This window comes from Castor canadensis, chromosome 16, assembly GCF_047511655.1.
Source record: "Castor canadensis chromosome 16, mCasCan1.hap1v2, whole genome shotgun sequence".
In the NCBI taxonomy this organism is placed as follows: domain Eukaryota; kingdom Metazoa; phylum Chordata; class Mammalia; order Rodentia; family Castoridae; genus Castor; species Castor canadensis.
Genome location: NC_133401.1, coordinates 48,071,199 through 48,084,496, shown reverse-complemented (window position 1 = coordinate 48,084,496; position 13,298 = coordinate 48,071,199). Strand labels below are relative to the sequence as shown.

The 13,298-nt window shown below is 37.2% G+C and overlaps 1 protein-coding gene across 3 annotated transcripts in view; it reads right to left on the bottom strand.

The window, feature by feature from the left end:
• The window catches only part of Ap3s1 (adaptor related protein complex 3 subunit sigma 1), a 50,811-nt gene that overhangs the window by 31,279 nt on the left and 6,234 nt on the right, over positions 1-13,298 (bottom strand). For all 3 annotated transcript variants that reach the window (XR_012442428.1, XM_020171562.2, XM_074056988.1), the window contains exons 2-3: positions 6,369-6,460; positions 2,768-2,879 (exon numbers count right to left, since the gene is read on the bottom strand). Coding sequence is in view for 2 of the 3 variants with exons in the window: in XM_020171562.2 (XP_020027151.1) it covers positions 2,768-2,879; positions 6,369-6,460 (204 nt within the window). In the remaining variant the exon portion in view is untranslated. The remainder of the gene's footprint in view (positions 1-2,767; positions 2,880-6,368; positions 6,461-13,298) is intronic.

Here is a 13,298-nt window from a genome sequence, read left to right as displayed (position 1 = left end):
AAACATAGTGTTTTAGAATCTCACTTCTTGGTCTTTGGGCTAAAATCAAGTGTAGAATCTACTGTGTATATCTACCTCTCTCCTTAGTCATGGGTAGCCAAGACAGAAATAGAGCACACAATTCTACACTTAATTTTTTTCTATAGAAATACAAAGCTTCCTTGAAATAAAAATATAATGAATTAACTACTCCCTGTATGACATTAATCAAGAAATGCAGGACTGGGGGCCAGGGCAAAAGTGATATAGTACCTACTTGAGTTCAAACCCTAGTACTATCAAAAAAAAAAAAAAAGAAAGAAAACTACATAGAAAGGCAATAACGAAATTAGAAGACAACAGAATATCCTGCTGTGATCAATCCTCAGCCATCACCAATCCACGTGTAAGTAAAATGTGCCTTCTTGTTCTTTAGTTTTCTAAGAACACAATGTTCCTCAAGTAGTCCTCAGAAGTAAAATGAACACATACCCAAGGGATCTTGGGGAATATTTACCTCAAATATTCAAATAGCTCAAAATTTAGAATGGAAAAGTGTAAATGTGTCAGACATGGTTATTTCAATAGGACCTGGATGTTGCACTGAGAAAAGACCAAAGAGAAAAAACTGTGGAAGCAGGGAGACTAGCAAGGAAACAACCATTACAATCCAGGCAAAAATTATGGTGGCTTAGACCAAGGTGGTGCAGTGGAGAGGGTAGTAAGTGGTCACACTCTGCACATTCAACAGGACTTGCTGAAGAAGATGGAGGAGTGGGAGGGGAGGGTGGTCAGAGAATGACAGCCAAGGACAAATACCCAGATTGTGGCTGGTTTAACTGGAAGAGCAAGGTTATTTTTAACAGATAAGGGAAAAAACTGTAATACAGGACTTTTTTTTTTTTTTTTTGGTGGCACTGGGGTCTGAACTCAGGACTTTGCACTTGCTAGGCAGGTGCTCTTACAGCTTAAGTCACTCCACCAGCCCCTGCAATATAGATTTCTGATGGAGTAGTCAGACTTAGTTTGGGGACACATTAAGGTCTTTGTAAGATATTCAAGTGGAGATGTCCAGAAGGCAGATTGTTATTCAAGTCAGAAGTTAAGAGGAAAGGCCTGGGCCAAAGAGCCAAATTTTGGTATCACCAATATACAGCATTTGGATGAAATCACCTAGCTAATGAATAGAGCTGAAAAAGAGAAGATGGAAGGACAGAATCTGAGGGCATTTCCAACATTTAGACATAGGAAACACCAAGAAACCAAAGTGAAGTAATTAAAGAGGCAAGACAAAAAGCAAGCAAGTAAACTGTCTGCGAAGCCAAGTGAAGGAAGTATTTCATGAAAAGTGACCAACAATCTGAATCACATGAAGGAGGACCAATGAGAGCCCCTGGAATCAGCAACAGTGAGCTGAAAGCCTGACTGGAGTGGGTTCAGCAGAGAACAGGACAAGAACATCTGAAACAGTTAGTGTACTTTGAAAAAAGAGTTTTGCTGTAAAGGGAGGGAAAGAAATAAGGCAGTGGCTAGGCAGGGAAGGAAACGTAGGACTTTTTTTTTTTTAAGATAGGAGGAATCTATTGTAGGTTGGTGGGAATGATTTAGAAGACAGGGACAATGATAGAAAAGGGAAGGATTGCTAGAATAATGAGGAGGTGAAAATAACTACAGAAGCCCATGGTTGCCCTTGACTAGGGATATGGTGAAGTCATGTCTCACAGAAGACTATGTAGAGCACAGAAGTAAACAGGCAGAAGACCACAGGAGTATGTGGAAGCTCTCTTCTGAATGTTTCAGTTCTGTCACCTAGGAAGCAAAGTGACACAGTACTACAGATTGGGGAGAGAAGAGAGTACATCAGTGAGTCGCCTAGGTTATAAGAGAGAAAAAAGGTAGCAGGGAAATAAAACATGATTAGTAGTAGCATCAAGGACTCAGAGATTAGGGATCTTGAACTTACAGTGAGATCAGTAAGTACTTGCTCTTTTCCAGATGTATGAGTCTAGGCAAGGAGCTAAGTGTATAAGTCCATCATCATCATGATGGACCATGGAATCGAAGCTGAGTAAGAAAAGGTAAGATACCAGTAGGATCAGAAGAGTAAAAAAGTGACAGACTTAAAAAGCTGAGAGGCCCAACAGGCTGGATGACGTGAAGTAACAGAAACAGTGATATGAAAAGGTAAGAGGAGACTGACAGATGGAAGAAACTGTGAAACTGAGACTACAGACTGATTGTAGCTTGAATAAAATGAGGTGTAGAAATGAGCAGTAAGACATGGTAGAAGGTAGAATTCACTGAAGGAGAGGACTTCCAGGTCTCAAGACACAGGCTACTGCAAGAACTATGCACAGGAACATTGAAGTCATTGAGAATTCTAGCATGAGCAGTCTCATCAATGAGCGTGCCTTAGTGAAGTAAGAAGCAGAATCTGTGAGGAGGGCAGGTCTCCAAGGGTTTCCTGTCTCTGTACACTGTAAGCAAAGGCCCTCACTGTCTTGGTTCTGGGCTGTCTTTTCCAGCATGCTGTATAACAGTCATCCTCACAAGTAGCTAGGATTATAGACGTGAGCCACCAGCACCAGCTTGGAACACTTATTTCTTACCAAACAAAACATTTTAGAAAATTTTGGGGTTGGGGGCATGTCTTAAGTGGTAGAGCAAGAGTGAGGATGTGAGTTTAATCACCAGTATTGCAAAAAAAAAAAAAAATTAAACATAAAAACTTAAAAAAACACACAAAGCAAAATTATTACTTAAGAGTTAGAAGAAAATGTTAACTTACTTGAATTAGATCTAAAATGCCAAGTTCACTTTCTGAAGAATCCACACAGAAGACAAAATACAGTGTTGCATAATGTCTATAAATCAGTTTGTTATCAGAGCCTCCAATTAACCTAAATGAGAAAACAAACATTGAAACGTTATGGGGAACAAAATGCAAAATACTTTCATTAGTACAAGCAAAATGACAATCTTGTTAAAAACCTTTTATAAAACAAAAGGTGACATTTAATGGCATAGCATTCACATGAACTGACTAAAGAAACAAAATAAATTAAGATGGTTAAGTTGGCTATTTTCTTCAGAAATGTTAAGTACAAGATGCCAGTGCTTGATTTTAGTTCATTCATTCATTCATTGAACTATTTGCTGAGTAAAACTACTATGTGCCTAGCACTGATGGTGTGTAAGAAGCGACAAACAAATGAAGAAGAAAATTACCAGATAGTGAAAGGTGTTACACTGAGAACCTAACAGGACAACATCTTATTTGATGGGGATGCTACTTCAGACTGGGTCTTAAGGAAGAGTAACACTGAGGCTGAGCTCTAATGATTAGGAACTGGCCGTGAGCACTTAGGTAACAACTAATAAAAAAGGCCATTTCATCAAGAACAAAGTATGTATTTTCAAGGAAGAGAAAGAAGGCAAGTGCACAAAAGATTAGTATGCAACAAGGTGGCAGAACTTAGGTCACAGGGCATTTGTAAGTGCTTACTAGCCAAAACTCCATAGGTCACAGTAAGTTACACAGCTTAACACTGCTTATCAACTAGGGAGAAAAAAGAGTAATATTAATATTTCTTAAGTTTTACACTGATGTACCATCAAGATCACCTCCAAAAACATATCATTTTCAAATATGAAAGAAGACTGAGTTAAAAGATACTCAATTCTTTTATCAAATACTCTCATTTTTATTGACCAGAATTTAGCATTTTAAACATAATAATTTAGGAATCATTCCAGACAACTTACATTTTTCTAAATATAAAATATAAAACATTACCTTCTCAAAAAACACTAACATAGTTTAAAATCAAGGCTAAATGTAGCCAAAGCAAGCTGAACAATAGCATGTAGTTATTACTGAGTAAATATAACATTAAACTTAGAAGTTCTGTGAAATGACTTCAATGTCCTCTAACAGCAAAAACGGAAATGACCTCTGAAAAGAATTAAGAATTCCTACTACACTAGATACTTTTCTAGAAAAGACGTAATTTTAAAGTATGTATGTGCATATGAAAGATTTGAGATTTTTATGACTATAGTTACAATTGTTCCCTGAAAGGGATAAAAAGAGCACCAACAGTGGGCTTCACTTAATCCTGAATCATCAATTTCATATAAAATTTTTCTTTTGCTTTGCTTTAAAAGAACACAAAGCAGAGGCGGGTGCCAGTGGCTCACACCTCTAATCCTAGCTACTCAGGAGGCATAAATCAGGAGGATCGTGGTTCAAAGCCAGCCTGGGCAAATAAAAAAAAGTATATATATATATATATATATATATATATATATATATATATATATATATACACATGTATATGCATATATGTATGTATACATATATATATATATAAAAGTGTGAGATATATATATATCTCACAAAAAAGGGCTGGTGGAGTAACTCAAGGTATAGACCCTGAGTTCAAATCTCAGTACCGCAGAAAAAAAAAGAACACCAAGCAGAGTCAGGTGCAGTGGCTCATACCTACAATTCCAGTTACTTGAGAGGCAAAGATAGGAGGATCTTAGAGGCCAGCCCAGGCAAAGTTAATGATACCCTGAATCAAAAAGAAAACAAGCCAGCTACTCTGGAGGAGGAGGTAGGAGGACTGAGGTCTGAGACCAGCCCAAGCAAAAGTGAGACCTTATCTGAAAAATATTCTAAATAAACTAACAAAAAAAGTAAAAGGGTTGGGTGTGTGCCCTGAGTTCAATCCCTAGTGCCTCCTATCAATCAATCAATCAATAAAAAGATCAAGCTTCTGAAAACTGTGTTACAAAACAGCCACTAATGTTACCAAAAGCAGCCAAGGATACTCATATAGCCAGCACATATTTTGCTCTAAAATATATAATTTTACCCTTAAAGTACAATATAGACTGATACAAATTTATGTATGGAATGCAACATATCATAAGAACCCAAAGACTTTTAGAAATCTTCATAGTCCAGGTATCTCATTTTAGTTATCTGAGGTCCAAGAGTTTGAATGACCTGACCAAGGAAACCAGCTTGTTAGGACGAAACTAGAACTACATTAGATGTGTGGCTCATGTGTCACAATGCTGCTCTCTACTTGGGATAAGGATCAAAAATAATCACCACAACGTCAAGCTATAGTTTCTGATTCAAACAAGACCCTATTCTGGCCAAGGCTTCTTCTGTGCCTACTACGGGCAGGGCACCCTGCTGGCATGAGATTCCTATGGGATAGGAAGCTAAGAGGAAATGAGAGCAAATTACAGTAATGGCAGAGACAACACTCTTACAGAGGTTCAAGAGAATTATCTGCATGGAAAATTTAAAAACAAGCAGACAGACCTTGTCTCAATCTTTAAATTCAAAGTCTCGAGTTAACAGCAAAACTTACAAAGGATGAGTATGTGTTATGTATTTAAGCGCAACACCATATAATCTTTTAAGAAATGCAAGTAAAATTTATAACTGACAAAAAGAAACTTATGGTTGGGAAAGAATGGTTCTGTTACCCCAACTTTTCTCAAAATAGACATCATATACCTTAAAATACAGAAAAGTTTCTCTGACCAATCTGTGATCATTTATGAGACTCAGTCATCAGCCAGTATGAATTCTCGACATATCTTATTAAGCATATTAGTTGTGTAAACAGGGAGAAATACTTGTAAAAATATGTGAAAGCAGACTAGATTCAATAGAACTCAGTAATTTACAAGTATTTATAATATCTGGCAAACAAATTACAGGTAATTCTTATTTAATAATAGAAAAATCTATTAACTGAATTCTAATCTACACTATACACATATAGATAAATACATAGATTCAAAAAAGACTTTACCTTATTTACAATAATACAATAAAGGATATAATCTTATGAACGGTCACCCTAAGGAATACTCTTTAGTCATTAAAAAGAACGAGGTTGCTCCAGATGTGAGTATAGACAAAGCTTTTCAAAGTATTAGGCAAAACAAGCAACAGGCAAGTGGGCATCCAATGTGGTCTCATAAGTGGTATTTTAAGGTTGCATTTTTACATGTTAGTTACATGCAAAATAAATTTTCTAGAAGGATACAAAAGACACTGGGAAGAACTAAGATTGTGAGAGGGAGACTCATTCAACCTTGCAGACTTCCCTGTAATGTTTAAATTTTTGCCATCTGAATAGCTTTCTTTAACAGAAAGTGCCCTTTCAAACTGTTTGGAAAGACCAGCAGCTATTTTTTAAAAATATTCTTTAAGTTACATTTATGCTAAAATGGGTGGCAATTAATTTACCTGCTCCAATTCATCAAAATGAGGAAATTTTTACCATAAACTGATTAAGTAGTATATATTTTAATCATATAGTCAAAAATAAGAAATGTCTATGAAATGCTTTACTTACAATCCTCCTTCTAGGAAATTACAAACATTTTCATCTCTCTTAGATACCAAATGGAAAGTCTCCCTGATGATTTGCTGCTGTGTGTCTTCACTCTGAGAAAGAATAATTCATATACATTAGGATCGGGTTTATGGCTTTGACAGCATTTTAAGAATTTGTGAAAATAAAAGATAGTAATTTCAATCTGGAAAATCCAACTAAGAGAGGGGTCCTTAAATTATAGAAGGAAAACCCAACATTTCTTTCATGAAAAAGGAAAAAAAATCAACATGATAGTTCACCACTACAATATAACTTGCTTCTTCTTTTCAAAACCCACAAGAAAAAACAGATGAGCCAGTAAAAAGGAAGGGAGGGATCAGCTAGTCAATCACCGCCCACTGGTTTACAATGACTAAACTGGAGGGCAAGGGCAGAATTCATTCCTGTAGCTAATCTACATGTGAATGGAAGAATAATACAGAACTGTGGTGTTTCCAATGAAGTTCATCTTTATTAAATATAGGCTGAAATGACAAAAAAAAATAAATACAGGTTGAGGGTAAGAGTTCATCTTATTCATCTTTACATAAGGATAACCTGAAACCAAGAACTGCTTCAATAAATATTTATCAAACTCAATCAAGCAATCATACCCCAGTCAAAAAGGATCAGCTTCCAAACATTCTGACAAAAAACTGAACAGGATATATATGATGGTCCATAAATAAGTAAAAAGACGCTAAGCCTCAACAGTAAACAATGAAGTGACATACAAGTTAAAATGACAGTGACACAGCTCCACATGCATGCTGTTAATCAAAACAAAAACATGACAATATCCAACGTGGACAAAGATGTGGAACCAAAGAAACTTTGGTACCCCTGGTGGGAAGGTAAAGGTACAGTCACTGGGAGAGGGTTTTATTATCCCTAGTTACTCTGCTAACCCATATGGAACCACTGTTTTTTGAAGCTCAAAAAACAACTGAATATTGACAATTATGTGTGTGTGTGTGTGTGTATAATAACCTCTTAATCCGTGCTCTGGGAGAAACAGAATGTTTATAAAAGTACTGTTTGTGACAACAAAAGCTGAAAACAATACAAATAAACTATGGTGTACTCATACAATGAAATCCTACCTTTACATTCCACTCTTAAATATGAACGATTTTCCAAAATTTAATATGGAAAAACTGCATCTCAGCTCCATCTGCCATGACAAGACCACAGACTGGGTGACTAAGTAACACTGATTCTCTAACAGTAGTAGATGCTAGAAGATCAAGCTCAGGGTGCCAGCATGTCATTTCTGGCTGAGGGATTTCTTTCTGGTTTGTGGATGACCTCCTTCTCACCATGTCCTCATATGGCAAGGAAGGGGGCAAAAGCAAGCCGGCTAGTATCTCTTCCTATTGGGGTACTCAACCCATCAAGAGGTCTCACCACCATGACCTCAAAGACCCCATCTCCAGGTACTATCACATTGGGGACAGTTTAGTCCACAACCTGAGGAGGAAAAAAACAAATACCAGAATGATACATAGGTGACAAAAATAAAACTATAACTGAATGTAGTGGCCCCTGCCTTTAATGCTAGTTACCCGAAAGGCTGAGGCAGGAGGATCGAGAGTTCGAGGCCAACCTGGGCTACTCAGGGAGTTCAGGCTAGCCCAGACTACAAAGTGAGACCCTATCCCCACCAAAAAATTAATATGTATGTATATGTGTATGTTTATATATGTATACATACATACATATATAAACATATAAAGAAAATCAAAGGAATGAGTAACACATTGTAAAGGATCAGATTCACAAAAATTGTATTTTCTAGCCATACTACAATTAGATGAAAAAAAAATCAACTGAAAGTATGTTTTATTTAAAAAAAAAATCTTCAACAGGCATCCAAATTGCAAAGGAAGAAGTAAACTTGTTTTACACCCCCAAACTCTAAGGAATTAATTAATTCTCTCTCTCTCTCTCTCTCTCTCCCTTTCACATCTTTCATATACACACAACACAGCACCAATTAACAAATTTAGCAAAGTGGAAAAATACAAAATCATCACACAGAATCCCTAGCGTGACATAAAACATCCTCCAAATGTAACTGACAGCTTCTCTGATACCGTCTGTCCAGTCCAGTCCCACCAGCCACACTGACTTCCTCAGCATCCCCTCCCTCCCTACTTTCTTACTTCAGGCTGGAAACACTTTTCTAGCCCCATTCGCTAGCAATGCCCTTTTTAAGACAGCGCCAATATTTTCATTCCTATGACATCCTTCCCAACTCTCAGGACAAGCTCAGTCTCCTCTCCTTGCTTCCTTGGAACTACTCCTACTCCTATTTCTGAGAGACAATGGGCTCCAATTTCCTTTGTAGACTCAAATTCTAACACCAGAACCAACCGGAGTGTTGCAGCTGGAATGCTCAAGAAAACAGTAAAATTCAGAAATAAAAAATGAGCTCATGAGAATTTTTTCATAAATATTTTTATTAGGATATATTCTTTATACAGGGGGGATTCATAGTGACAATTCTGATTAGACTTATATTGTACATTTATATTGCCCCCATCGTCTCTCCCCCTCAGCTGCCTCCCACCCCACTTGAAGCAATTGCAAGAGATTTTTCAGTTTTGTTTCATATACGTGTATGAAGTCCATCTGCCTTATACTATTACCTTAATCTCCTTCCTTTACCCTCCCCCCTCCTACTAGCACCCCTCCCCATCATGGGAATTTAAAATATGAGGTGAAATGTTAAAATTCAAGAAGGGAAAAATAAAACTACAAAGTAAAGTTGAGGGGGAAAAAACCCAGAAAATAGAGTCAAAGGGTAAAAAAAAAAAAAAAGAGATAAGAATGATGAACATGTAGGAATGATGAATAGAAAGAGAGGCAAAAGGAATGCAGAGAAAACAGTGTCTCCAGAGACAAGGGCTTCTGGGTGGAGATGGCCCATCAGGTAAGCAGACAGTACTGACCACAGCCCAGGTCAGCATCTTGAGACTTGAGAGACTCTGCAGACAAACAGGCCTCTACACACTTCCTGCTCAGCAAAAACACATCAGACACAGAATTCAGTCAACAGAATTGCTTCAGACTCTGACAGGAGCAGGTAAGGGAACAAAGCCACCAAGGGAAGATGACTGTGACCCAGGGTTCTGTAGTGCAATCAATGCATCACAACAAAACTTCAGACATGCAGGGTCTCACACCATCCACCCTCCATGCCCTTTTCTCTACAACTTGTGCACACTGGTCCTGGCCAAGGTTCTAGAAGAGAATTCTCCAGGAACATGAATCTGATAGGAGATGTATATAATTTAGATGGCTGGCAAAGATGTAAATTAGTGAAACTAGATCAAAGGAAAAGGCAATTATGTTCAACCCAAAAAAATGTCAGGAAAAGTAACATGAACAGTGAATACTGATCTAACTAAAAGTATGAAATAACAAATAATGAAGGGACTGGGAATTAGACTAGGAAGCAGTGGGAGCTCAATAATGGTTTTTAAGTACAGAACAAACAGAATGTGTACAGTGGAAAACCAGGCAGCAAGGCAAGCATGCGATTTAGAGATATGCACAATACTGCAGGAGCCAGCTAACAGGAGCTACCTGTGGAAGGGTGTGCAATAACAAGGGTGTTATTTTTCATGATAAAACTTACAGAAGTATAAGATTCTCTAACCTACTTGCACCTATAACTTGGATTCATGAACTATAAAAATAAGAAATCAGAGAAGAATGGGTTTATTTCTGGAAGTAGCCTTTGTTAACTGTGAAACTTTTAGCAAATTGTTTAGCTTCTCCGTGCCTGAGTGTTCTCCATCTATAGCATGGAGAGAATGACATAACTGAGGGCTGAGGTCACACACAGCTCTTAGGATACTGAGCACGTAACAAGCATGCATCAACAGTGGCTGACATTTAAGTACCCACCACTGATCCTGTGTAAAACAAGTTCTAAAATCCTGATGAGAGTGTGAAAATCTAATAGGCTGTTTTCATTTAAGGAAAGTTACCTTTTGCATTATATTACTGCTTATCAACAAATTACAGATGAAATAAGCTAAACTTCAGCTATGTTTCATTATTATTATTATGGCAGTAATTCCTCAAATGAACTTCAGGTCTGCCACTTAGAATCTAAGAATACTGAAAATACTAAGCTAAGAAAGCTAATATGGGTGGTGGCCAGAGACAGGGGAGGAAAGGGAGAGAGAAGGCTGGGCAAAGAGAAAATGTGAGCAACGTGTGTCAAGTTTTAGGTACACCAAAGGAGAAAGTTTTAGTCATCTGTTGCACTATCTGGTGATCACAGTTAATAGAATACATATTTTGTAACTACTAAAAGAACAGACTTTACTGTTCTCACACAAAAAAATAAGTAGGTGAGGTGAGAGATATGCTAATTAGCCTGACTGCATCCTTCTAAAGGATATACACATATCAAATCACTGAAATATACCCCACAAATGTACAAAACTATTTAAGAAACTAAAACATTTTGAAAATGAAAATCAATGAAGGAAAGAATGCCTTGAAACTTTAATAACATAAACAAAACTAAGCTAAGATTTGATAAACGATGTCTCTGCTGACGTAAGACAATTTCCGTTTCTTCATGAACTTTCATGTAGGGAGCGGAGATAAAGGAGAAGGATGAAGGAACTAAATTCAATAATAATATCTTGTAAGAATGTGTATAAATGTCACACTATACCCCCAATACAGCAATAATAAAACAAAAAGGAAAAAAAGGTTTTGTAAGGAAGCCTGGGGCGTGCTTCCAACTAGTTGTCCTAACATGGCAGTTTCATAACACAAGTCCAAAGACACACTGCAGTTAGTCACAATGCCTATGTTGCCTATGTTACATCAGTCTAGAGACAATCAGTTACACAAGCCAAAAAGCTTTATTACTGCAAATGCTTCTTACAGCACTAATGAAAAACAAACTTTAAAAAATCCAGAAACCTAGCAACAAAGCTTTCTCTTTTCCCATCCTTATACTTATGTCAAAAAGGCAACTTTACAGTAAAAAATTCTCTCTAATCAGAGATATGTCACTATCTTCATTATTCATAACAGATTTTTAGGGAATTTTTTTCTTAAAATGCATTCACTTAGTCCAGTGGATGTTAGAATATAGAAGGTCATCAAGATGAGAGAGAAATGGGTGCCCTTCTCAAAAAGCTTAAGATCTAATATAATGATAAAGTATGAATATATTTATTTAAGATCTTTAGTGTTTTATATCTTGCCTTTTTTATATTCCAAAGTCAGGAGATATCTTTATCATAAGGAGATTCTGTGACACAAGAGAAGCCTAAGTATCAAGCTATATGTAAAGAACAACAGTGGTGCTGAGCAGTGAGATTATCATCCTCAAAGAAAAGTCACACACAGCTCAGAGGGACCTTACAGAATAACAGAATCAGAAATAAGGGCAAACAGGGAGTGTGAAGTTGCACGGCATTTGAGGCAAAAGTAAAAATAGACAAAAGATGAAATCAAGAAAATAATGTGGTATATGGGGAATACTAATTAGTTCATTTTGCCTTAATTGGAAGAGAAGGAGTCTAAGGACTAAACTTGAGATCATCAGATTTATGAATCATGAAAAGAGAACTCAAAGAAAACTGGGTATATTTTGCCAGGCCTCTCCAGCATGGCAAGTATGCCTCACTGTAACCTGAGTGTCAAAGAACCAGCAGTCAGGATGGACTATCCTTAGGTCCCAAACAAGGAGGGTCGAAGGAACCTACAACAGAACCTTTATCAGTACCCACCAAGTAGTTTATTACATAGCTTTTTTTTTTTCTTTTGATCCAGAGGCCTCACATGTTGCCTGGTCTGGCCTTTAATGCATGATCTTCCCACCTCAGCCTCCACAGTAGCTGGGATTGCAGGCCTGTACCAGTAAGCCTAGCTTCATTAAATTTCTTTAGGAGAATCTTCTTGTATTTTTCCCTTATACTATAAGAAAATACTTAGCACAACAAAGAAAGTCCTAAATAAATGGCACCTACTATCAACATCCTAAATCATCACCTATCATACTGTTTCCTAGTTTCAATGCAAAGGCCCTACTAGTTTATTTAACTAACAAAAAGCTGAGAAGGTAATAGACTGAGTTTGAAATATTAAAAAGAAAGTTTGAACCATCCTAAGAGCTGAAAGATTGGAGAACTCCAAGAATAAGGTAAAATCTGGGGAGGCGGGGAGTTGAGGTAAGGTATCAAGATAATTCAACAGGGAAAGAACAGTCTGGAATGACTGGAATATTCACATGCAAAAGAATAAAGTTGTATCCTACCTCACACCACACAAAACTAACTCAAATGGACAGCAGACCTAGAGCTAAAAATTTAAACTACTGGCTGGCAGAGTGGCTCAAGTAGTAGAGCACCTGCCTAGCAAATGCAAGGCCCCCCCCAGTACCTCCAAAAACAAGCTACACATTAGTTAAGAAAAAAAGAAGAGGGACCAAGCTTCAACTCTCCCCTATGAAAGCCTCCCTAGGAAATGTCTCTGTATGAGTCTTGGAGGACTCTGTGTCTTGTAATAAGAAAGGAGTCTATTTCAAAACAGACCCACACAATTCAAACACTGCAGTCTTTGAGGAGAAAAATTAAAGACACAATTCATTCTGAAGAGATAAAAAGTATGTGAGAACACTCTGAAATTGTTATATACTCCCTTGGTTACATGTTCCTTAGTCCAAGGACAGAAAGTAGCAAGTAGCAGTAGTAATAATAAAATTGTTACTGAGGTTTTATAAGGTGTCAGGTGTTACAAGTATTTTCTTATTTAATCTTCAACAAAAAATCTTTTTTTTATTTTTATTGTTTTATTATTCATATGTGCATACAATGCTTGGGTCATTTCTCCCCCCTGCCCTCACCCCCTCCATCTCCCCCCCACCCCCTC